Source organism: Vespa mandarinia, chromosome 2 (genome assembly GCF_050613455.1).
Source record: "Vespa mandarinia isolate Hongniang chromosome 2, ASM5061345v1, whole genome shotgun sequence".
NCBI classification, from domain to species: Eukaryota; Metazoa; Arthropoda; class Insecta; order Hymenoptera; family Vespidae; genus Vespa; species Vespa mandarinia.
Window position 1 is genome coordinate 498,442 of NC_140811.1, and position 23,080 is coordinate 521,521.

The following is a 23,080-nucleotide window of genomic DNA, read 5'->3' on the forward strand; positions in this document are numbered from 1 at the left end:
CCGCTGAAAAAAGCAAAACTGCGATTGAAAGTCGCCGTTGTTGTCTCTTTTTTTAAATCCTATTTACGAGCGACATTTAATTTCGTTCGAACTGGACGATCGAAAATCGATCGTGTTTTCGCTTCGCTCTAAAACGCAAATTGCATTTTCCCAATGGCCCCGTCGATAAATCCAATCTTTTATTTTTATCTATTCCGAATCATTCGTTTCGATGTCGAGCGCTTCGTAGAGATCTCGTTTCTTCTAAATTACTGAAAGTTGAACCCTTTTTTAAAAGTCAAATAAAGTGGTACGAGGGAAAAAAGAAAGAAGAAATTAGTGAAATTAAAAACGTTTCAGATTGATATCAAACTCGTACTATCTTACGATCCGCGCTCTCTTTTAATAAAGGATATACGAAATCCCATGCGATACTCCTTCATTAAATTATCCCACGTACGTTTGTACATTTTTTTTTACTTGCCCATCTACTACTACGTATCACTTTCTCTCGATGCAAGATGCACCGTGCAAGGCCGTTGCATACGAGATTGCATTTTTTATCGACGATAGAAGAGAACGAACACCGGTATCGTAATAAACGCACACAGAGAGTCAGCCGATAGAAATTTTCTTTATTGGCGACGTATCATAAAAAAAAAAGAAAGAAAAAATAAAAAGAAAAAGAAAAAAAACAAACCAATAATTTTCTTATACCCTTGACGTAATACGCCGTTCGAAGCCTCCCCTTGTAAAGAATGATTCATCGCAGCAAGTAGATATCTCGTAGCAAGTAGATTGATACAAGGGATATTGGAAAAGATCCGGCAAATAGCAAGTAGGTGCGTCAATTGGCTTTATTTAAAGAGCAATCACCTTTCGTTCGTAATCGTTAAACCAAATAATATATTTAACGCGCATTTAAACCAACATGGAAGGGAGAGGGGGTTGTACAATGCAGCTTAGGCGGGCATCGTGCTCGCTCGAGCGAGACCGTGGCAACGCATACGTTTGTACAAAATCTATAACTCTAATTTAATATATATAAATATATATATATATATATATGTATATATACACGTCTGTGTGTATATATATATATACATATATATATATATATATATTTATATATCTATAATATGTATACACCATGCAGAAGCAATGCTTTCAGGAAACTCTTCGTTAGCTGCCTATGTTTCCGTCATCGAACACCGTCCTAAAAAATCGCTTGTTAAATGGCGTGGACATCTAAAAAAAAAAAAGAAACAATCATCGCAGATCTAATAAATGTTCTCACTTTCTCTCTAATCATGATTAACTAACTACGAGGAAGTACGACTGATCGATCGTTTATAAAGTATACGATATGGAAGATGCGTTCTTTCCTTAAGGAAGAAATCCTACAAATATTTATAACGAGAGGAACGAATGAAAAATTAAGGGGAGGAAAGATCGACGTTCCGTCGATCGTTGTATATAATCAATCAATTATTCAAACACGAATTTTACAGAGCGTGTCGACGCGCGCTCGCGCGCACACACACACACACACATTATCAATGTCCATTTTTCTTCTGATATCATGATAAAACGTACCTTTAGTTCAACCGAACATCATTCGAAAACTCTGATGAAAAAGCAAAAGAAATAGAGTCGCTTGTAATCCTCTAGCACCGCAAAACACGACCCCCTCCCCCAAAATTCACTGCTCGCCAATGGTATATATATATATATATATATATATATATATATAAATATGTATGTATAGAACTATATAACTACAGTAGTTAACAAGACAAGTCTGCGGACTGCGCTTGGTTGGCGGGCCCGATTTTTTAATCCATTAATTCTAAGTTTAAGTGTATCTCATGTTTTCTGTGTATGTTCTACCGTGTGTTTCTTGTCATGTCGGTGGAACGTAATTGGATCCAATTAAGAGCAATGACCTGTGTCGAGGCAAAAACAATATAGAGTGCATCGGAGGAGCGATTACAATGGTACAACATCAAACATGTTCACTCGCGGAATCACGCCCTTTTCTCTTTCTTTTCTTTTCTTTTCTTTTGTTCCGTTCCGTTTTCCTTTTTAATCGATTCGGGGAGGACTGGTCCATACGGAGACCTCTCGACAGGCATTTCTTATGTTTCGCAGAGTACGAGTAAGATCGTTTTTTTTTTCTTTTTTCTTTTTTATCATCGTTCCTTTCAAACATGACAATGAATACTTAGTTGACGATTCTCTTTATAACTCACGTTCTATAATACGTTTATCCCTTTAACTTGTTAATTATTTATTTATTTTTTTCTTTATTAAATTTCATGCTTCTTAAATCCTACATAGAAGTCTCAGTACGCACCAGCATTCGGAGCAAGAAGCACCTGGACACGGTGTGTCTTATATAACGTTTCACTGCTACGATTACGATTTGATTTGATACGCATGGATACTCTACGCACCACACGGCCGCACCACACGGTAATAGTGAATTACGTACGTCACTATGTTTATTAGTACAGACAATAAATATAAAACGTTAATTGGCATACAGTAATTATGTGTCATCGCTAAACCGTATTGCCTTGGAAAAATTCGATCGCCGGCTAAAGCCTTTTCTTCTCTATCGGTCGGCTTTCTTTTTTCTCAATATTATTATAAAGTGTCGTCGTGGAACTTCGTCGAAGGAATTCGAGACGAATGAAGATGCAAAATTCGTTTTAAAGTTCTCGTTCCTCGCACAGATATCGCGATTATATTGTGTGACGATTCGTGAATATGTATGTCGCGTAGCATCGAAATGCTGGTAACTACATTTTCGTATCGCGTAGCTATAACGAGAATGAATGATTTATGATAAACCCGAGTATGGGACGCGAAACTTTCTTTCCTTACAATAGTATTTAAGTGTCAACGGTCATCGAAGGTCCCGGTCACGCTATATAGTTCTACGGAAGGACGGAAGTGAAAAAGGAAAAGTCGATAGTTGGAATGTACGTGATATCTGTTGCAATGAAATTCCCAGAGAACATGCGTCAGTCTTTATACGATAAAAAGTGTAAAGCTTTCGAGTATTATTTTGTAAGAATAATTTTTTATAGGAATTAAAATCCATCCCATCTCATCGTACGTGTATATATATATATATATATATATATATATATATATATATATACATATGTTTCTTATTCTTAAACAAAATGCTTTTGTGAAAAAATAGAATACAATGTGCGCGACAAACGTATCGTTATATAATCAATTCAAAGTACATCCCGATCGTGCGTCATTTGACCGAAAAAATACTCGAGAAAGTAATAAAAATGACGCAGAGTACGATACGACTACTTTCGACTGTGGGAAAAGAAAAAAACAAAACAAAAAAAAAGAAAGAAAGAAAGAAAAACTTGTGCAACGGTGCTGCAATACCAGCTTATATCTCTGGAAACTTCAAAGGAAGTCCGCAATATTTCCATAGAAAAATAAAGATCTTCCCCCTCCCTAACGAAAAATACGAATAAACCAATCGAAGAATACGAACGCGTGGGAAAAAGGCATCGGAAAGTTCCGCCGCATCGACTTTCGCGCGTAGAAATATCCTTATCCCGTGACATAATTTACTACCTGCCGTTAAGTCGATGTAGCGTAAACACGTCAAACTACGTCCGTCGCCACATCGGGAACGAACGTTTCCTTCTATCCGCGAACAGTTTCGACGGCGCAAGGGACTTGCGTCGGCCCTTTGGATATTTCCAGTTTTCTTTTCTCTCTCTCCCTCCCTCCCTCTCTCTCTCTCTCACTCTCTCTCTCTCTCTCTCTCTCTCTCTCTCTCTCTCTCTCTCTCTCTCTCTCTCTCTCTCTCTTCTGATCGGGTCGCTCTCAGCCGCATACCGTCTGCCTTCAACGGTTACTTATTTTGCCTCCGGTATATATTTTGCTTCCGATATCTTTGCCAAGTTTTTATGCGTGTATCTAAATATTTGTTGCGATTCGAAAGAGCCCGCCGTCATTTATGGCAACGCTAGTAAATAGTAAATTGAAAAAGTGCAAAGAAAGGCAGTGAAGATTATGAATTCAGGCCCTGACGCTTCTCCTCTTCGAGCATCGCATCAAGTTCGTCGGTCAGAGTGGCAAGCATATTTCCAATGTCATTGAGAACGTCGGCAGGTTCGCCAACGCCACCGCCACCGCTAGAGTGATGTCCAACGATGTGACCACCGATACCACCACCACCACCGGCACCGCTCGTCGCATATTCTTGAGCCCGAGCAGCTCTCTGCTTTATCGTCCCGGCATTCTCGTTCGCGAATGGTAACGAGTCTGATTCTGTACTGGAACTCGACTGCAAGGACATTCAAACGATAGACGTTAATCCATATATAAGACGATCATAAAGATCGGATAATTCTCCCACCCCCCCGCTCCCTTCACTCCCGCTCCCTCGAGTTAAGATGTTTATCTGGAGTACCTTAAAGCTGGCATCGGAACCATTTCGATGTTGTAGAGCGAGCGAGGCAATTAATTCGTGTTCCTCGTTGACGTTGACGCTTACGCTGCCCCAGGAACGTGACATCGAAGACGGCGGCCGATTGGCTTGTTGAGGAGTGGAAGATGTTGGCGCTGGTGCTGGCGGTGGAGGCGGAGTGTGATGAAGATGATGATGGTGCTGTAGGTGATGATGCTGTTGATGCTGATGAATATGATGATCCTCGCAGGAAGCAGTAGGCACGGGACCGCTGCAATCTATAACGACGTCACCGACGGTAGAACCACCGACGGTCACGACGGTCGGACCAGCCGTGTCTCTCGAACTTTGTCGTCTCGGTGGCGATGGTGGACAACGTTTAGGAAGATGGGGACTACTCTCCAGTCCGTACGTCAATTGATACTTGTTGTCGAAATCACGGGGCAACGACTTGAACTGCCCTGGGGTCGCGGTGACCTAAGCGTCATTCGTCTGATCAGTTCGTTATGCCTTTTCATCCATCTCCATCGTTCACTTACGAACGATTTAATGAAGGAAAAAAACAAAAAAAAAAAGAAAAAAGGGAAGTTACCTTTGCAACCGGCCGCGGACGAACCAGGCAATGTCTCGGACGTGGAAGAGTTCCCCCACCAGCGTCTACCGCGGAAGCGTCGTTCGTAGGGGTCAGATCGCCGTCTTCGAAGCTTCGCGGGCGCCAATCTAATGGCTGAGGATGCGATTGTGGCGCCGGCGAGGGTGGATAGCCGAGTGGTGCGTCCTCCAAGCTTTCTAAAGACTTTCCTCGGGATCCACCTCTTCCCACCGTATTGTAATCGCTCGGCAGAGCGGCGTACATGCTCCTCCAAGCAGCACCGGTGTTCGCTTCGCTTCCACCCCTCTGAAAGGATCTCAGAACGGGCGAGGAGCAATCCTCGTCGGGCGACGGCAAGTCGGGACCGCCTCGTTGAATAACGACGTCCTGAGAACCGATCAAAATGCAAATTTTACATTACCCCTCGTTCCCCGTCGAAGGCAAACTGTTGCCTTCGGAATAAAATTAAGGGGCTGCTACTACGGTCCTTGCAGAATCGAAAAGATCTTGATATCTCTGCAATGTTTCGAGTTACCATTTGAAATAATTCTCTTAAAGGAAAACTTTCTAAAAGTTTCTAAAAGCACAAACTGCGTAGAATAAAATTTCCCTTAGGATCGTTCAATCACCTGCGTGTGTCCAGGATGTGGAGGCAGACGCGCCAGATCGAGAGGTTGTATGCGCTTGCCCGCACGAATATCCTTAACTCTTTTAATAGCTAATAGCAACTTCTTTTGATGACCCAAACGTACGATACCGATGTCTTCGAGATCCTCCCAAGTCAAAGTCGTAACGTCTTCGACCGAACGCATACCCTGTTGATGAAGAGCACCGAGATATTCCTCGAGTCTGAGAAGTCTCAGCCACTCCTCGAGCGAGCCAGGTACGTGCTCCGGTAATCCATCTCCGATGTTCAAATTGTCTATCTCCGCTTTCAAGCGCTTCCTATGATTGGGCTTCTTAATACCTGCGAAATAAACGCGATCAAAATATATCGCGGCGAGAAGAATATATATATATATAAAAAAAAAAAAAAAAAATAAAAAAAGAAAAAAAAAAAGAAAAAAAAGAAAAAGAAAAAAAAGGTATGCGGTGACGCAAACACGCGTACCTATAGCCGTTAGATCCTCAGGCGTCATGCGCGTTATGGTAGCAAGGTCGTAACCCGCCGAAGCGAAGAGGGGAAAGTATTCTTCGAATTGTAACTCGGTCAGCCAAGCGTGAACGACGTCAAGATCCGCCGGTCTGTCCGGATGGCTCCCAAGGGAGCTGATGGAACACCTCGGCGATGATGCGAGAGCACCGGGTCCGCGTGGACCCAAATGATATCCGGATGCTCTTCCAGAATCCAAAGACGCGGTTGAATGTCTCGAACCCGAACCCGATCCCGAACTGCCAGGACTATCTCTTCCAGGACTTTGCGTCATGTCGATACCTTCAAATCGAATAGGTAGATTTTTTGGTCAAACGAATCGTTCGTATGGTCAACAGGTTGTATAAAAGAGTCTAAAAATCTATCGGTCGAACGATAACTACCTTGATCCTCCGCGTGAGCGTATTTGCCAACGACCGGTGGGAAGGCAAATCCTGGGTGCGTAAAAATAGGTCCCGGACTTTTTCCAGATGGCATCCCATAAGAAGCATCGTCGGTGGCCGGGCCACCACCACTACCACTGCCGCTTCCAGGGAGGAAGCAGCTATCCTCGCTGCTCGCATATCCGGCCGATCCAAAGGAAGATCCAGAATGTCGAAAGACGTCAGGTACGGCCGGCGGCGCTACTTTCTTCGCCTGAGTGACGGCTTTCGATGGCCGGCTCATACCGCCAACTGGAACACGATCCACAAATGAAATAACATTAAAATCGCTCCCAATTCTCCGTAACAAAAAAGGGAAAAAAAAAAGAAAAGAAAAAAAAAGAAAACGATTCGACTTTGATATTCGACGATCGTCCCTTTATCTCGCGAATCGACCGCATACGTAAATTTGCATGATCGATGAGGCCTCAAAATTTTGCATCGAACTCTCAAATAAACGAGACCTTAATGATTGTGCTCGTTGAGAAGTAGACACGATTGGCCAGGATCGGCAAAGGCCGTTCCAAGAATGGCGCATCATTTTCACCAGCAGAAGCACATTACGTTAAGTCGTTTAAGAATGCGCCGTAATGAGAAAATCGATAAAAGTTTTTACTGCAGCCCATTGGATCACCGCCAATGCATGTGCATATACTACCTACTACCTACCTACCTACCTCCCTCTCTTTTTCTATAAAGATAACGAGGCAACGATTCGTTGCAGTTCGCTGATTAACGCGACTCTCTTCCAGTGATGGAAAAGATGGGAGAAAGAGAGAGGAAGATGTAGAAGGAGATGCAATCTCGATGAATCACGTCTTCCATTGTGTTTCGCCGATGTTGCATCCTCGCGCGCGCGTAATATAAAATTCAACGACACGTCGCGCCGAGAAGAAATTTCGTCTCTTTGAATCGTTACAACGCTCCCCTTTTCTCTCTTTTCTTTTCTTTGCGTCACTCATGATGTGAACGCAGCGGCAACGACGACGACGACGACGACGACGACGACGACGACGGAGACACCCGTTCTAATTATCTCAATACCAGAATGTTGTGTCGTTCGTCGCGCCGTCGAAAGAGGCCGAGTACGCGCGAACGCTATACATCTCTTTCTCTTTTCCCCTAATCATTTCTTTTCGCGGATATAACCTACAGTCGTGGCTCGTCGACAATGACTACCTTTCTCGTTTCTCGAAAGACGAGGATGCGAGGGTGGTTTTGTACAAAGAGAGGAAAAAGTAAAGGAGAGGAGGAGAAGGAGGGAGGGAAAGAGAGAAATAGAAAGACGCTGGGCACCGAGCGTCTAAATTCAGCCTTGTTTCTCCGTCTCTATCCCCCCTCTGTCTCTCTCTCTCTCTCTCTCTCTCTCTCTCTTTTTCTTTCTATTTCTCTACACTTGGCCTCAGGGTATTCCGGAAACTCGAAGGTTTATTGCTCCAAGCGTTTCTTGGCTGACCAAACCCGTTGCCTTACGTCAATCGCGATAAGGGAACGGAAACGCAACGTAAAATTTTACAATGCCAAACATCCTCGGACCTTTCATCTTTGAAACTAAAAGAGAGAAAAAGAAAAGAGTGCTGAAAATTCGCACGTCCAGAAGTATTCTTCTTTCCGCGTAGACATCATTCTTATAGCTTTCCTTTGAGAAATATAAATCAAGCGAAACGAGTTGGTCGAATTAACGAAGAAAGGATTAAAAGTGCAAGAAGAAAATAATAGAAAAGTTTCGGGAAACGTAGCGGGTAATTTTACTTGAAGTGATTAACATTATTCTTTCACAAGATTTCACAGCTCGTAGGTGGACGAGAAAGGTTCTCTCTCTCTCCCTCTCTCTCTCTCTCTCTCTCTCTCTGGCGTAGGTGCGAAAGGAACCTGACTAGAGGGGATACATAGGACGAGGAGGAAGAAGTGGAGGTGGAGAAGGAGGAGGAGGAGGAAGAAGAAGTGGTATAAGAGGAGGAGGAGGTCAAAGTCAACGGGCTGTGTCAATTGGTTGCGCAAACACAGAAAAACTGATGCCTTTGGATGGGACAAAGAGACGAGGAGGAGCCATCGTGTTTCTTTGGTACTCTTCCGAGAACCGTCTCTTTCTTTCTTTCTCTATATCCATCTCTCCGCACAGTTACGTAGCGGAATAATGAAGAAGACGAGAATGATAGAAGGAAGAGAGAAATATGGAGGAGGAGAAGACTTTGGGGACAACACCAGGGGAACCACTGAGCTTGCTCAGAAAATTTAAATACTTTGCCTCTCGTGTCTCCCGAAGAAGAAACTTCTTCTTCCACTACTTCTTCTTCCTCTTTTTTTTTCTCTTCCTCACTCTTTTCGTTTCTCTAGCCGACATCGCGTTCCCTTTTTGATGGGATTGAAAGAACTCGACTGGAAATGACAGTTCGGCCCATCCTATTCTTTATCTTCTTTCTTACTTGTAAAATAATGATTGCATTCTCTATCTTTTTCTCACGAATCGTTGGAGGTACTTTTTTTTCTCGTAAAAATTTTCTTCCTTTATTTCTCTTTTCCTTTTTTCTTTTCATTTCCTTTCTTTCTTTCTTACCCATCATCCGTCCGACTTAATTACCAAACGATATAATACTTTTTATCAGGGACGACAAAGCGAAGATAAAAGCAGATCTAAAATGTAGATTCTTAATGTGCTAAGCGCATTTTATGCATACATAGCTTACGGAGGCAAAAACGAATGAAATGAAATCCGAGCAGCGTGCTATCTTCGGCATAGATAGACGTGGTATGCGAAACGATGATGGGCGGTACACGTCGTTGCATTGTGAGAGAGACCGACCCACATCTAGCTCGTGCATCTCTTGCAAAATTGCATTAATCTTCTCGCGCGCTTTATTTCTTCGTGCCGATTTTGCCGGTTTAGTGGAATGTATCTGCATAGAGAAAATAGCGATATCGCTTACAATTCTTATCATTATTATTATCGTTGCCATTATCATTACGGATTCCAGATGTTAATAAAGCAAGATAAAAAAAAGAGGGAGAAAGAGAGAACAAGGAAAGAGAAGAAAAATGTGTCGAAGAAAAAAAAGCAACACGATAAAAAAGAAATGAAGGAGGACTCGAAAGCAGGAATAAAGTTGGAGTATTCTCGCGAAAAGGAAGGATACTTTGTACCTACGTACCGTACACGTACAAAGTCGAACGTGAACGGATCGGCACGAGCGTTTACAAAAGTAGGATAGAGAAACCGCGCTCGTTTCGACACGCTCCTCTTATGTCTTTTATGTATTATTACTCGTGGACTTTTCGTCGTCGATGAACGATCGTCCAGAGAAGTAGTCTCTCGGGCTCGTCTTCTTCTTGCGCACACGTACGTACACATACATACATGCATACGTTAACGTCTTCTACGTTAAACGTTTAACTTGCCATGTGTTCTCGATATGGACCCTACCAAAATACGAAAGACACATTACATTATGGGTATTCTCATCTCGATGCACCCATAGTAAACGCCTACGTATCTACGTAGATAGTAACACCGACGTCTTATTTTGAAAAAGCTTTTAAAGGCAGCACGTACGTTTGTATCCACATCGAGAGGATTCTCCGGTCACGTAAATATAGACGCTTGTAGAAGATCTCTGCACGACTTAGTTATAAAAGAAATACGATAAGCGTTCGTAAATAATCTTTCCACGAACGTGCCGTATATAACATCATCCTCGATCATCTTCCACGAACGATGATTACTATTCCTCGAAATAAACTCGCTAATTAAAGTAACCAGTCCCCACTTGGAATCAAACTTTCCAAAAGGTCTTGTGCTTCTATTTTCTCTCTTCCTCTTTCTCTTCTTGATCATTGCTTTCCCCAAAGACTTTTTCAATAACTTTCGAAGAAATAAACTCTATCGGAAAATGAAAGCGAATCGATTCGATTTCTTTTCGAGAAATTATTCTAATTTACGATCGAAAAGAAACGAAAAGAACGTTTGTACTTTTTCGCTAACTCTCTCTCTCTCTCTCTCTCTCTCTCTAAAGTACGAATAGATAAACATTGAAAAATATCAATTACCATATGAATTAGTTCTATTTCTTTGACAGTCCATGAACGAAAGAGTACTCCCTAAAGGCAACACAACGGCTTGAAAGTTAATCGAAAAGTCGCTTGGTTTATATTCTGCTTTTGCTTCGTTTACGACGGGATACGAGGAAGAGGAGAGGAGGTAGAGAAGGAGGAGGAGGAGGAGGAGGAAGAGGAGAGGGTGCAGCGTGCGATCTAGTTCACAAAGTTCACTCGAGTCCTCGCATCGGCATCGAACGTGCCAGTTTCCAGATCGTTTCTGCGAAGGTCCCTCCTTACTTGCACGCACATACATATACCTATATATGTATATCTACCTTACAAAGAGACACACATACACAGACACGCACGTACGAACACTCTTGAAAGAGTTGACAGACACATATATATACACACACACACCACGAATACGTTGCGCACGTAACGAAGGTTTACTTACAATGCGCGTACTGTGCCGATCGCCTTGCTTCTTTTCCACGCGATACTGGCCGATGGACCGAGCGTAATTTACGAGCAACCTAGGGACGACGGAATTACAGTACGGAAAGAGAGCGCGCGCGCGCGCGCGTTCGCTCGCGTTCGATCGATCGAGAACGAAAGTCTCGTTATTTCGATCCTGCGTTTCACTTATTCGACATTTCCAATTGGACGAGTTACAAAACGAAAACGATTAGAATCGATTTCGACACATCTTTCTTTTTTTTTTTTCGGGGGAAAAAAAAAGAAAAGAAAAAAATGATGAACCGACCGTGCCGACGAAACGAAATAAAATAAATTGTTTCTTTTATAGTCAGCTGACTCGCATCGTTCTCATTCCATATATATATATACATGTGTGTGTGTGTGTGTGTGCATAACCGCATACCTACTCTATGTATATACTCAAACTCGAAGAAGAAACTACAAAAAGGAAATGAAAAAATCGATTTTTTTCCTTTTTTATTATTTCTTTTTTCAAAGAATTGAGTAGATACTCTCTTAAGGCACTTTCCATAGAGTAAAGTCGAAGAGACGTTGTCGTTGAAGAGTTAAAGTCGTCATGCAAATGACTAGGCTCTACTTCAAATATTGAATCGTCTATTTCCCCTTCCCCTTCTTCTTCTTCTTTCTTTCTTTCTTTCTTTCTTTCTTTCTTTCTCTTTTTCTCTCTCTTTATTCTCTTTCTTTCTTTCCTTCGAGTTATAACGACGGTCAGGCGGTAAACGCAACTGGAAATAGTTATGACAATTCAAAAGCTATCATTAGAGAATTACGGCGTAGGCGTGTTAGCACGTGTCAACGTGGCACATGTGTCATTCCGTGTACGACACATCGTCATGGCGTCACTCCGAACGCAAGACAAGACTTTATCGCGTTCGCAGTCATACCGCGTTCGCTTTTCCGTCGCGGAACGTGCACCGTTTAATTAACACGACGAACATACGCCTTTTTTGTGTATCCTATCAACGCTTGAATCGATATACATAGAAGCTATACCGATGACAGATAGAAAATCGTATAAAGCGTTTCTTATCGTGCGTTTTTTTTAAATATGTTTTCTTTTTTCTTTTTTATTATTTCATTTATCTAAATTACGATCCTATTATTTAAAAAAAAAAAAAATGTACGATAATTATTATTATATGATACACCCACTTATATAGAGAGAGAAAGAGATATGTATATAAGTTGGCGTCGATCGACCCTTTTCTAAGAATCTTTCTTCGGCTCGCTCGCTAATTAATTCGGGGAGATAATCGTTGGAGAAAAATCATCCCATGAACGATTCATGCAACGTAGGGGAATAAACGAAATAAATTCATAATCGAATAAAAGCCAGTACACACAGTTCGTGTCGATCGAGCCATGGCAAACGTCATTAACCACGATAAGAGCCAATATACTACTTGAATGTCAATTTAGCGAAACAACAGCCGGTGTTCTGCAACAGGAACACACGGCCATGCTAGTTTAGCCAGACGGATATTGCTCCCTATTATTATCGAGGAAGAGTGGAGAGAACGAGGTAGAATAGAGAGAGAGAGAGAGAGCGAGAGAGAGAGAGAGAGAAACGAAGGGACTCTCGTACGTCTCGTCCCTTTTCTCCCCTACCTTTTTCCTCCCTCTCTCTCTCCTTTTCTATGCCATTTTCTTACTCTTTTTATCGCACAAACGTAGTCGCGCGTATATAGGGAAAAACGATAAAACCGACATCGCTCGTACGAACGGGTTTCTCTCGATTCTCAGAATTGGGCAGACGCAACCCGAGCAAGAAATAAAAGGACGCGTCGATGTGCTTGGACGCGTCCAAAGGAAACATATAACCAACTTCCTACTCCTCCACCGAAGAAGAACTCTGTTAGGTTCGTGACCTCGACGACGACTATTCTTCAACGATTACGTTGGAAATGGATCATCAATCAAAATGGAACATCCTGTATATGGTCGATCGATTTTCCGCGATCGAATCGTGCGAATCCAAAAAAGGCGAACGAAGCTACGGAAAAAAGAAGAACGATAAGGCAGATGGAGGTGGTGGAGGAGGACGCTCTCGTTTCGTGCGTCGTTGAGATCGGTCAAGCTCGGTTACGAAATCTGAAAAGAAGGTAAGTAATGCAAGAAGCCGGTCGAGGAAGGTGCTGGCACGGATAGAGAAGGGACGCCACTTGGAACGGGTTCGTAAACTTGCTTCGAGAACGGAGCAAACGATCGTCATCGTTGTCGTCGTTTCGCTAACCAAAGTCGGCCGATTTCATTGCCGTTCTCCTTTTCTCTCTCTCTCTCTCTCTCTCTCTCTCCCTCTCTCTCTCTCTCTCTCTGTCTGTTTTTCTCATTATTTTCTGCTTTTTTTTATTCGCCACAATGCAGAACAAATACCTATCGAGTATTCCTTTGTAGGAATTGTAACTGGTACCTCGTAAAACTTGTTACTAATTGTACGCTAGAAATAGTAGCGATTTAACAGTGACATGTGAAATATGTATGTGTAATTGCAAATGAATGCAAAGTAAAGTATCTTGATTCTCGTATCGATTCTCCATATATATACGTATATATACATAAAGAAAAAAAAAAAAAATATATATATATATATTATGAATCCTACTATATATTCTACCTGCAGGACTCGATCTCTCACTACAATAAATATTCTTCCCTTTCTCTTTAACTCATACACAAGCCAACTCCCCCTCTTTTACCGTGCTTGCAAAATGATTCGATCGAACGATAATCGACAAAGTTACGTCCCTCCTCATAGACCTCTCTCATCGTTGTCGTCGCATGGTCTAAGCTCGGCCTGTCTCCTGGCAGCTGGCTTTGCCGATATATGTATAGGTTCGCGAGAAAATGCGCCTTATCGAGTAATGCCACCGAGAGCAGCCAGCTTGGAAGCCGCTGCCGGCAGTACCGCCGTCGTCGACGACGACGACGACGTAACGATGCCCTCTCGTTCTGCCTTCCCATTGGTTCTCTTTCTCTTTCTCTTTCTCTCTCTCTCTCTCTCTCTCTCTCTCTCTCTTTCGATCGCCAGAGTTCAGGTTCCGTTCGCGCGTACACATGCATACATGTACCGCGAGATATATACGGTCGAGAGAAAAGAGAGAGAGAGAGAGAGAGAGAGAGAGAGAGAAAGAGAGAGAGGCATGAGAGCGCAATCGCGTTCCTCGTCGACGCCCACCGTACTCGTCGAACGATGCATAAAATGTGACGATAAATGAAAAAGGATCGCCGATAAAACGAACCGATTTGGACGAAGACTCGGATATTATCTGTATTTCGCTATTACCTACTCCCCTTTTCCTCGATTAAAAGCGAGTCTCCGTCAATTCACGTTTTTATTTCCATTCTGTAAAAGCCGTTAAACGCAACCTTTCAGGTTGCACCGAGCGTGTTCACGAATCGGACATATGTACATTCGTATTCGTAGGTACATACGTAGGTACCTACGTACGAATACGAACGCGTATGTACGATACGTTGGAGAACGTTTTAATGCTTTATCGACGAATGGCGGCACGATCGTTGGACATTCGGATCAAAAGTTTTCACTTTGTTAATGCGATAGCGCGTCGAACGAGACCTTGATTATTCGTTTATTATCATTTTCCATTATTTTGCTTTTATACGAGCATGGAAATCAATAGACGTTACGACCGAAGCAGTACATTTTACAAATGGATGAAAAGATAATAAAAAATGTCGTCATACTATATATCGCGTAATTTGTAATGTAAATACTTATTATTCCTTAACATTGAAGAAAACAAAAGAATGATTCTCATATGGAGAAAGAGAAAAAAAGAAAAGTCTTGGACAGACATCTCTCTCTCTCTCTCTCTCTCTCTCTCTCTTCATCTCTTCTTTCTCTCGTCCATCTCCCCTATGCTGATTCCACGAAGAAGTCGCAATCTCGTCGATTGTATTTTATCGACGATAGACCAACGAACAGTGAGCAATTAGTCGCGCAAGGAAAATAATAAAGAAAAGACTATCCATCTCCGAGTCGTCGTGGGTTCTCAGAGAGTTACGCGTATCGGACAGCTATCGAGACACTGCTATCGAGACACAGCTATCGGGACAAGGAGGGTCAGGGTTCGTCATCTCTCGTCGTTCCATAACCATAAACAGGCTCGTCGAACGGCTTTCCATCGATCTCGAGTCCAGGCAAGACGGCAGAGGCAAGTCGAGCTAGCTAGCTCGCTCGTTCGCTAGCCAGCCAGCCAGCCAGCCAGCCAGCCAGTCAGCCACGTCGCCGACTCGTGCCGTATGTAAGTATTTACTCCTAAGAAAAAGAAGACAGAACCGAAGCGAGAGAAATAGAGAGAGAAAGAGAGAGAGAAAGAGAGAGAGAGGAGACACTTACGGTGCATGAGGTTCCGCCAGCTGCCGTAAATCGCTTTGATGCACTTGTCGAGCGGAGTAGCGACCAAATTCGTGCCGGTTTTACGGGTACCGAGATTCCCCTCGGAACGACTTCTGAAGAGTTTACCGCTAGCGAACGTTCCGATCGTGGGTGTTCGTGGTTCCCGAGGGCACAGCTTCGTTTCGGCTTTCTCGATTATTCCGTTCGGTAGCCAAGATTCCATCGCTGGGTCGCGAAAGCTTCGATACGTAGACGAGAGTTTCTTTGAAGATTTTTGAAGGAAACGTTTGCCCGGTGGCAAAGGTGGTGGCCCTAGGCAACTCGTAACCGCCGTGATCGCCATACTTGGAATTTAATTTTATCCTCGACGATTTGCTTTTTTTTTCTTTCTTTCTTATTTTTTTTTTTTCTTTTTTTTTTATCGCAACACTTTCTATCGAGTTCTCGCCGTTACCCCGATCGACTCTCGATGATTTTATTGTCGTCGTTCGTCATTTTCTTATCGAACGTCTATCCTTTCACGAAGACAACGAAATCTTTGCGAGCACTATCACCGATAGACCGGAAACTTGTCTCTCCTTGGGTGATACGATCTCCAAGCTAACGTCCAAGAGTCAATAAGTTTCTCTACTCGCGTCTGCCACCGGACTACAGGGAGCTTAAGTTTATTGGTCGATGCAGTTAACGTGGCACCTAATGATTCACCAACCAGTTTCCGAGAGGCATACGGAAGAAGAAGAAGAAGAAGAAGAAGAAGAAATCTTTACGGATGCAACGTACTCGAGATATACTGCTTCTCTTCTCGCACCTTTCGTAGAAGAAGAAGATCTCTCGAGACGATCGAAAACGTACGACGCGTTTCCCGCGGATAGTTATTTTCCTTTGCTAAATCCTCGCGCGAAGATGGATCATCGGTGAAAATTAGCAGAAGCTACGAATTCACGGATAGGATACACTAGTCACGATGAAGTAATCGCTAATGATTCACGAATACACAAGAAATTCTCCCTCGCTGCCAAGTTTCTTCAAGGCGAAGCTGAAATCTGAACAAAATCGCGAATGTAATCCGAGGCCGAGCCAAAAGTATTACTTTCGTTCGTAGCGGTCGATCGAACGTGAAAGAGACGTTCGAATCTTTGGAAACGTCGCTGGTAACCGGATAAGAAAGACTGTCAGAAATGTTCGCCGAATAGCCACGGCTATCTCGCTTTCTTTCTTTTTCTTTCACTCTCTCTCTCTCTCTCTCTCTCGCTCTCTCTCTCTCTCTCTCTCTCTCTCTCTCTCTCTCTTTCTCTTTCTCTCTCTTTCTCTCTCTTTCTATTCGAGCCTTTAGCCAAGTAGTGGTGGCGAATGCAAAGGGGCGAGGTCGAAGGTGGGTGAACGAGTTCCCGGCGAGAGACCGGCGGCGTGGGCCGCCCCTGCATTTGGTCGCGTGGGTTTCAAAAAGCGCGACATGTGAATCGAGACTCGCAGCGTATGGAAATATCGAGAGGAGGACGGAAAAAGGCGGGTCGAGGAGAGGGAAAGAGAGAAAAAAAAAGAGAGAGAGAAAGAGAGAGAACGTTATGCAGCAGGAAAAGTCCAGACGACGAGATTTCATTGATCGAACGACCGGCAGCGGCGAACGATTTCGCAAGAAAGTCGTTTACAAAAAAGTGCCTGACGTTTTCGTTATTAATAAAGGTCGTCGATAACGATTTAAGCGCCTCCTTTCTATATCGCCAACACAGGCGCACAGTTACTCGATACATTAAACACGAGTCATTCGTTCGTAGAGCGAACGTTGTTCGCGTAGTTCTTTTTTTATTATTTTTTTTTTTTTTTGTTTTTTTTAATTCCCTCTTAGCTAATCCATATTTATTTTCATTATTTCTAATCATTTGGAATAAAGGATAAAGAGATGAAAAGTCTCTTGAAATTTTATCGTCATCGCTTATCATGAAGGCACGCTTAATAATAGGCGATAATAAAGAACGTATTAAAAAGTAAGAAAGTAAAAAATCATTTCTAATGGTTTTATCGGGTTAATTCAAAGATCGGGAACGACCAGAGAAGGATTACATCTATCCTCTATTCTTGCTTTCCTATATAGACCAGTCCCGATTAATACTACTTCAATTTGAAGAATCTCTCGTTCCCATTTCCACAGGCGACGGACGATATAAGCTAACCGGTTGAAAGCTACAACAAGAACGTCTCCAGTATATATCACATACCGTATTGTGTTCCTGAAATATTCGCAATGCCGTATTGTAAGAATTTCATTCTCCGCAGGCTATCGTAGATCCTCGACGTCGTCTAAAGACCATCCGTTTCACCGTTTCGTCGCTCGGTTCGATTTCCGTTGTAAACGAAAGCTCGAGAAAGAAGTTCTGTTCGTGGATAGCAAGTTGCCAAGAGAAAGAAAAAGAAAGAGGAAAAGAGAGAGAGAGAGAAAGTTTGGAGGGGGAAAAGAGGAGAAGCAAACAACGACGACGACGACGACGACGACGACGACGACTAACACGAGGGCGAGGACGACGTGTGTAGGGTCTCTTTAAAAGAAAAGTAAGGAAGATCGAGAGAGCTCTTGCGAGGAGTCAAAGAGAAAATAAGAGAAGAGAAGAGAAGAGAAGAGAAGGGAAGAGAAGAGAAGAGAAGAGAAGAGAAGAGAAGAAAGAGAAGAGAAGAAAAGGAAGAAATGCAACGCGGCTACGAATAAAGGATAGAAACGGGTAGAAAACGATGAGCGAAGAGAGGAGAGGAGCGAAGAAAGGTGAAGGGAGGAGATGCATGGGGAAGGGAGGGGGATTAGTCTGCCAAGGGATGTTCCCGCTCGATATGCATTGTCTGCCCTGTCCCCCTTTTCAGTTTCCACTCCTCTCTTCCAACGGCCTAGCCTCCCCCCCTCTCTCTCTCTCTCTCCTCATCCCCTTGCCTTCCTGCTTTCACCTCCGCCCTCGCACGCACACACAAGCCAAAGCAACCAGTCTGTGCCAGCTAGGATTCTCGCGGAACGAAGCAGTAACGATCTCGTACACGAGGGCACGCGGCATCGTAGCTACATAGGTATATACATATGTACGTACACGTAAGAACCGTAGGTACTATATGCTTTCTCGGTCTCTCTCTCTCTCTCTCTCTCGCTCGCTCTTTTGCTCGTGACACACGTACGTTCGTTAAGAGTTACACGCAAGAGAGACACCCGCGGCTATTTCTGCATTATTACGACCTGCAGAGCCTTTGTCCCTGCGCTAAAACACGAAATTACCTTGTAAGCTGCTCGCGGATGCGACTCTGCGGTGACTTCCATATCGAACGACATCGCGACAAAGAACGACAAGTCGCGTACTATAGTCGAGTTCTCCTTTAGCTTCCAAAGACTTTTCTTCCGTTTTATCTCGGAGTGCGAAGAGATCACATTCTCCGACGTTGTTTAACGCCGCTGTTACAAATTTCCTACCCTACGTGTAACCAACGTACGCGACTTTATTACAACTTTTTTTTTATCCTCTCACGACGCGTTTGACAAACCGTGCGAAAAAACGATTTAAGCGAAAAGAAAATCACGCAACTCGGTATTTTCGTTGTTAATACGAATTTAAAAGACACATGAAAGCCAACAAACTATCATTTTAATTGCTCGCATTCGCTTCTTTTATCTCAAAGGATATGCAAAGATAAAAGGTAAAACGCTTCGTCGAGTAAAGTTTCCTTTCTGCATTAAAAAAAAAACTCGACGTTCTCGTTATACGTATATTCCCTTTCCCAATTGACATGCGATTGCAAGCGTATGCAATTAAGTATTTACATTCCGTACGGTCTGAAGAATCAAACACGTTTAATTAAGAAATAAAATATTGCTCGGAAGATTCGAAAGGGAACTTTGTTAAGTGCAATTATCCTTGGATATATCAACGATACGCGGTCGATCTCCGTTCAAAAAATGAAACTTCGTTGCAATTTGTGATGGATTAAGCGAGCCACCCGGTATATTACTCGTGTAAGGCGCGTCACGCTTGCAAGACAATTACCCGATGCAAATGTTAATCCGACTAATATAGAGACGCGCGTGACCAATCATAATAAAGCCCGTTCGTGAAACGGTTTCGATGCTTTTCCTTTGATTAATTGAGCGCGATGTTGTATATCGTCGATTAACAACGCCGTCCGTTAATACTTCCTTTCTCGAAAGTGCTTTGACGCAATGCCGCAAACCCAATCTATAAATGTATGTATACTTCCTAACGCGTAATTACGACAGTGTGATCTGTTATTCATTACGTTGTAATGTACGACTAATTTGTCATATTTTCGAGAAATTTTTATCGCATTACATTTATCCTTTTAATTCGATTGACATTACTAGACATATATGTGTGTATGTATATATATATATATATGTATGTATAGATGTAGATATTTGTTCGAAATATGAAAAGTTTCGGGAGAATCGTTCCGTATGTAAAAAAAAATATATACGTATACGCACGTAAACATTTTCCAGACTGGCTATTTCATTGGTATTTATATGGATTAATTAAAAGATGGGATCCAGATCGTACGTCTATATCTATAGATAAAATTAATAACGATATAACGTAATCAATAGGAAGCCAACGTTTTTAATTAAAATCGAATACCCTCTGTACGTGCTTTTAATTGTTTTCCCCGACTTCTTGAAAAATAAAAAAAAAGTAAAAAAATAAAAATAAAAAAAGAAGAAAAAAATAAAAAATGAAAAAAGAATAGGAAATGAAATAAAAAGAAAAGATAAAATAGAGAAACCGAGTCCCGCCGAGCAGAACTGTTTTCCATCGGACTGTTACTACTACTCTTCTTCGTGCTGTCATCGCGAAAAAAAGAGAAAGAAAAAAAAAGAGAAAAAAAAAGAGAGAGAAGAAATAAGAGAGATAGAAGAACGCACGTTTAAGAGTTTGTTAAGAATTACAGGCGAGTGCCCGCGCCTGGGGCGTTTTCCGCGTTATTGTTTCGCGTGGCCTTTGTCACGATTGCAAAAAAGAAAAAAAGGGAAAATATACTGGCGGAGAAGTAAGATCGCTCTATTCGAGGAAAAAAAATGCCCAAGGCGATACTCCGCGGGGATGATAAGCAAGGAAAGCGCGAAAGAGAGCGAGCGGACGCGGTGGCCAATTAAAGCGCCGCGATCATCCTCATTATGAGGAGTTAACATCAACGACTTTATGATCCTTCAGAAGGGCGAAGTGGAGAAGCAAAGAAGGGAACGAAAAGAGAGGAGGGGAAAAAAAGGAAAAAGAAAAGAAAAGAAAAGAAAAAAAAAGAAAAGAAAAGGAAAGAAAAGAAGTCACCGAAGGAAGCCAAGTGGAATTAGAACGATTCGTCGTATCGAAGAAACGAGCCAGCGAGCTCTTTTTAAATGAACTTTTTCCAAGCCAGTTACGTTTGCTATCTTCCTCTATCTTTTTTTTCTCCCTCCCTTTCTATCTCATTTTCTCTATGTCTGCCTCGCGTCTATCTCTTTTTCTCTCTTTTTCTTTGGCTCTCTCTTCATACACGAGGCCGATTCAATTGCCTCGGCTTCTCTTGCAATTTACTTCTCCGTTCGTCGAAACGCTCATCGCCGTTCGTTCCTCGGTACTTCTCGATATATTTTTAAACCGACCGAATCGTTACGTCGCCGACGACAACGACGTCGACGACGTCGACGTCGATACCGATCGTGATATAAAATAACGAATCTCTTTGTTAATCGAGATACCGCCTTCGAAAAAACGAAGCTAAGGAACAGGTTTACCTCGTTTCGATAAAGATAGGAAGAAAGGAGGAGAGAAAAAAAAATTTTATATATATATATACATATAAACCGTCACGATACGCGTCGATCCTTCCTCCGCATTTTCTGCTACGACTCTTATGTAAATGACGGTGAATTCTGTACAGAAAAAGAGAGTGTGCGAAAGAGAAAGAGAGAGAGAGAGAGAGAGAGAGAGAGAGAGAGAGAGAGAGAGAGAGAGAGAGAGAGAGAGAAAAGTCACCCGTAGTTACGGACTCGTGCTCTTATTGCTTGTTCGAGTTAAACGCGTATGTGGTTTTCTCCCCTCCATCCTTATCCTCTTTTCTTTCTTCCTCCTTCAAAATTATTTTCTCCATCACGTTCACGCAAGTCGAACCACTCCAACCCTCTTGTCCACGTACCTTGTCGTTCTCGTTTCGAAATGACCGGAATATTTATTTCTTTTCTTTTCCTTTTGTTTTATTTTGTTTCGCTTTGTTTTGTTTTTCTTTTTTCCCCTATTTCCTGCGTTTCATGTCCTTCCATGTCACAATCGCGTGTCTACTAATCCTTAGCTATCCTCTTTTCCTCTCATTGATGTTAACCAGAAATGAAAAATTTCACACTTAGGTATTAGAAGTACCTTCGTTCGAGAGTAGAAATGCGAAACGGATCAAAAGGAAGTCTTCTAATGACAAGAGGCAGGTTATTCATTTTGTCCTCTTGGATGGCACGAAACGAGGAAGTGATGCGGTAAATTTGTATAATGAAATTTGCGGCAAAGGAGAGTCAAAAGCAGGAATATAAGCTTGCGTTGAGCTCTTTGCTTAAGTAACATTTGCATTCCCCCCCCCCTCTCTCTCTCTCTCTGTCTGTGATTGTCTCTCTGATTTATTGCAAAATCAAATCAAAGCCGGAATTAAAGATCGATCGAGAGAGACGTTACCTACCGTCGAACGTTCGAATTATTATTCAACGCGACTATCGCGAACTCGCGTTCGCGTTCGAGCGGAACGCAGCACGCTCTTCCTTACTCCGTAAGGCTAACTAACTCTCGATGAAGAGAAAATCGAACGCCTACGACGCCGACGCCCCAAGAAACTCGTTTACAAGGAGCAACGAGGAAGAAGTTCCCTCTACTGAAAATGTATACGCCGAACCTCGATAATACGTCCAACCTACGGCAAAACGTTAAAGTCCTTTTAATGCTATTGACTAAATAAAGCGTGAAAAGTCTCAACGTTTTGTTTTTTCTTTATTTATTTTCAGTCTTCCTTCTCTCTCGTTGCACAAACAGAGACAAAGAGATATACAGATATATATATATATATATAGAAAGAGAGAGAGATACTCCTGCTGTGGAAGAAGAAATCGAAAAGAAATAAGATAAAGCTTGGAAAGAGATGGAGGAGAGAGACCGAGGAAGAAGCCGTATTTTTGTTCGCGAAAGAAACACAGAGAAAGAGGGATCTCAGAGCACGTGCCATCGTGAGAAGTGGGTATACGGTTTTTGTTTTCGAAACTGCTGCAGCCAGTCTCTGCGGTTGAGACGCGCGAACACTACGACCGCTCGACGAGCCAAAGAAGAAAAAGAGAAACGGAGGAGCTCTCGGAGCCGGACCAGAGAGAAATTTGCATAATGCATCGGGGTGGACGATCGTCGAGGTAGATCCTCGTCAAGGACGAACCACGATGGCTCTCCTTTCCTCTCGTCCACTCCTTCGCCGCAATTATGATCGATAATTTCCCTCTTCCCTTCATATCCCCCTCGTCTGAGAGGCAAGAGCCTTCGCGTTTAACAGATTACCGACTATAATTTTCCTTCTAGCTTTTACAAAATATTATCGA

At 42.6% G+C, this 23,080-nt stretch overlaps 1 protein-coding gene across 3 annotated transcripts in view; it reads right to left on the reverse strand.

The window, feature by feature from the left end:
* Positions 1-3,745: 3,745 nt before the first annotated feature.
* The window catches only part of ckn (CRK like proto-oncogene, adaptor protein), a 33,084-nt gene continuing 13,749 nt past the window's right edge, over positions 3,746-23,080 (reverse strand). Inside the window, exons 1-7 of one of the 3 annotated variants that reach the window (XM_035888019.2) lie at positions 15,499-15,876; positions 6,564-6,854; positions 6,139-6,462; positions 5,657-5,994; positions 5,028-5,414; positions 4,439-4,912; positions 3,746-4,312 (exon numbers count right to left, since the gene is read on the reverse strand). In XM_035888019.2, coding sequence (XP_035743912.1) covers positions 4,037-4,312; positions 4,439-4,912; positions 5,028-5,414; positions 5,657-5,994; positions 6,139-6,462; positions 6,564-6,854; positions 15,499-15,841 — 2,433 coding nt within the window. In that variant the 5' untranslated portion in view covers positions 15,842-15,876 and the 3' untranslated portion in view covers positions 3,746-4,036. Of the gene's footprint in view, positions 4,313-4,438; positions 4,913-5,027; positions 5,415-5,656; positions 5,995-6,138; positions 6,463-6,563; positions 6,855-10,646; positions 10,696-15,498; positions 15,877-23,080 lie in introns of those variants that run through there. The other 2 variants (XM_035888020.2, XM_035888023.2) reach the window with 2 other exon arrangements.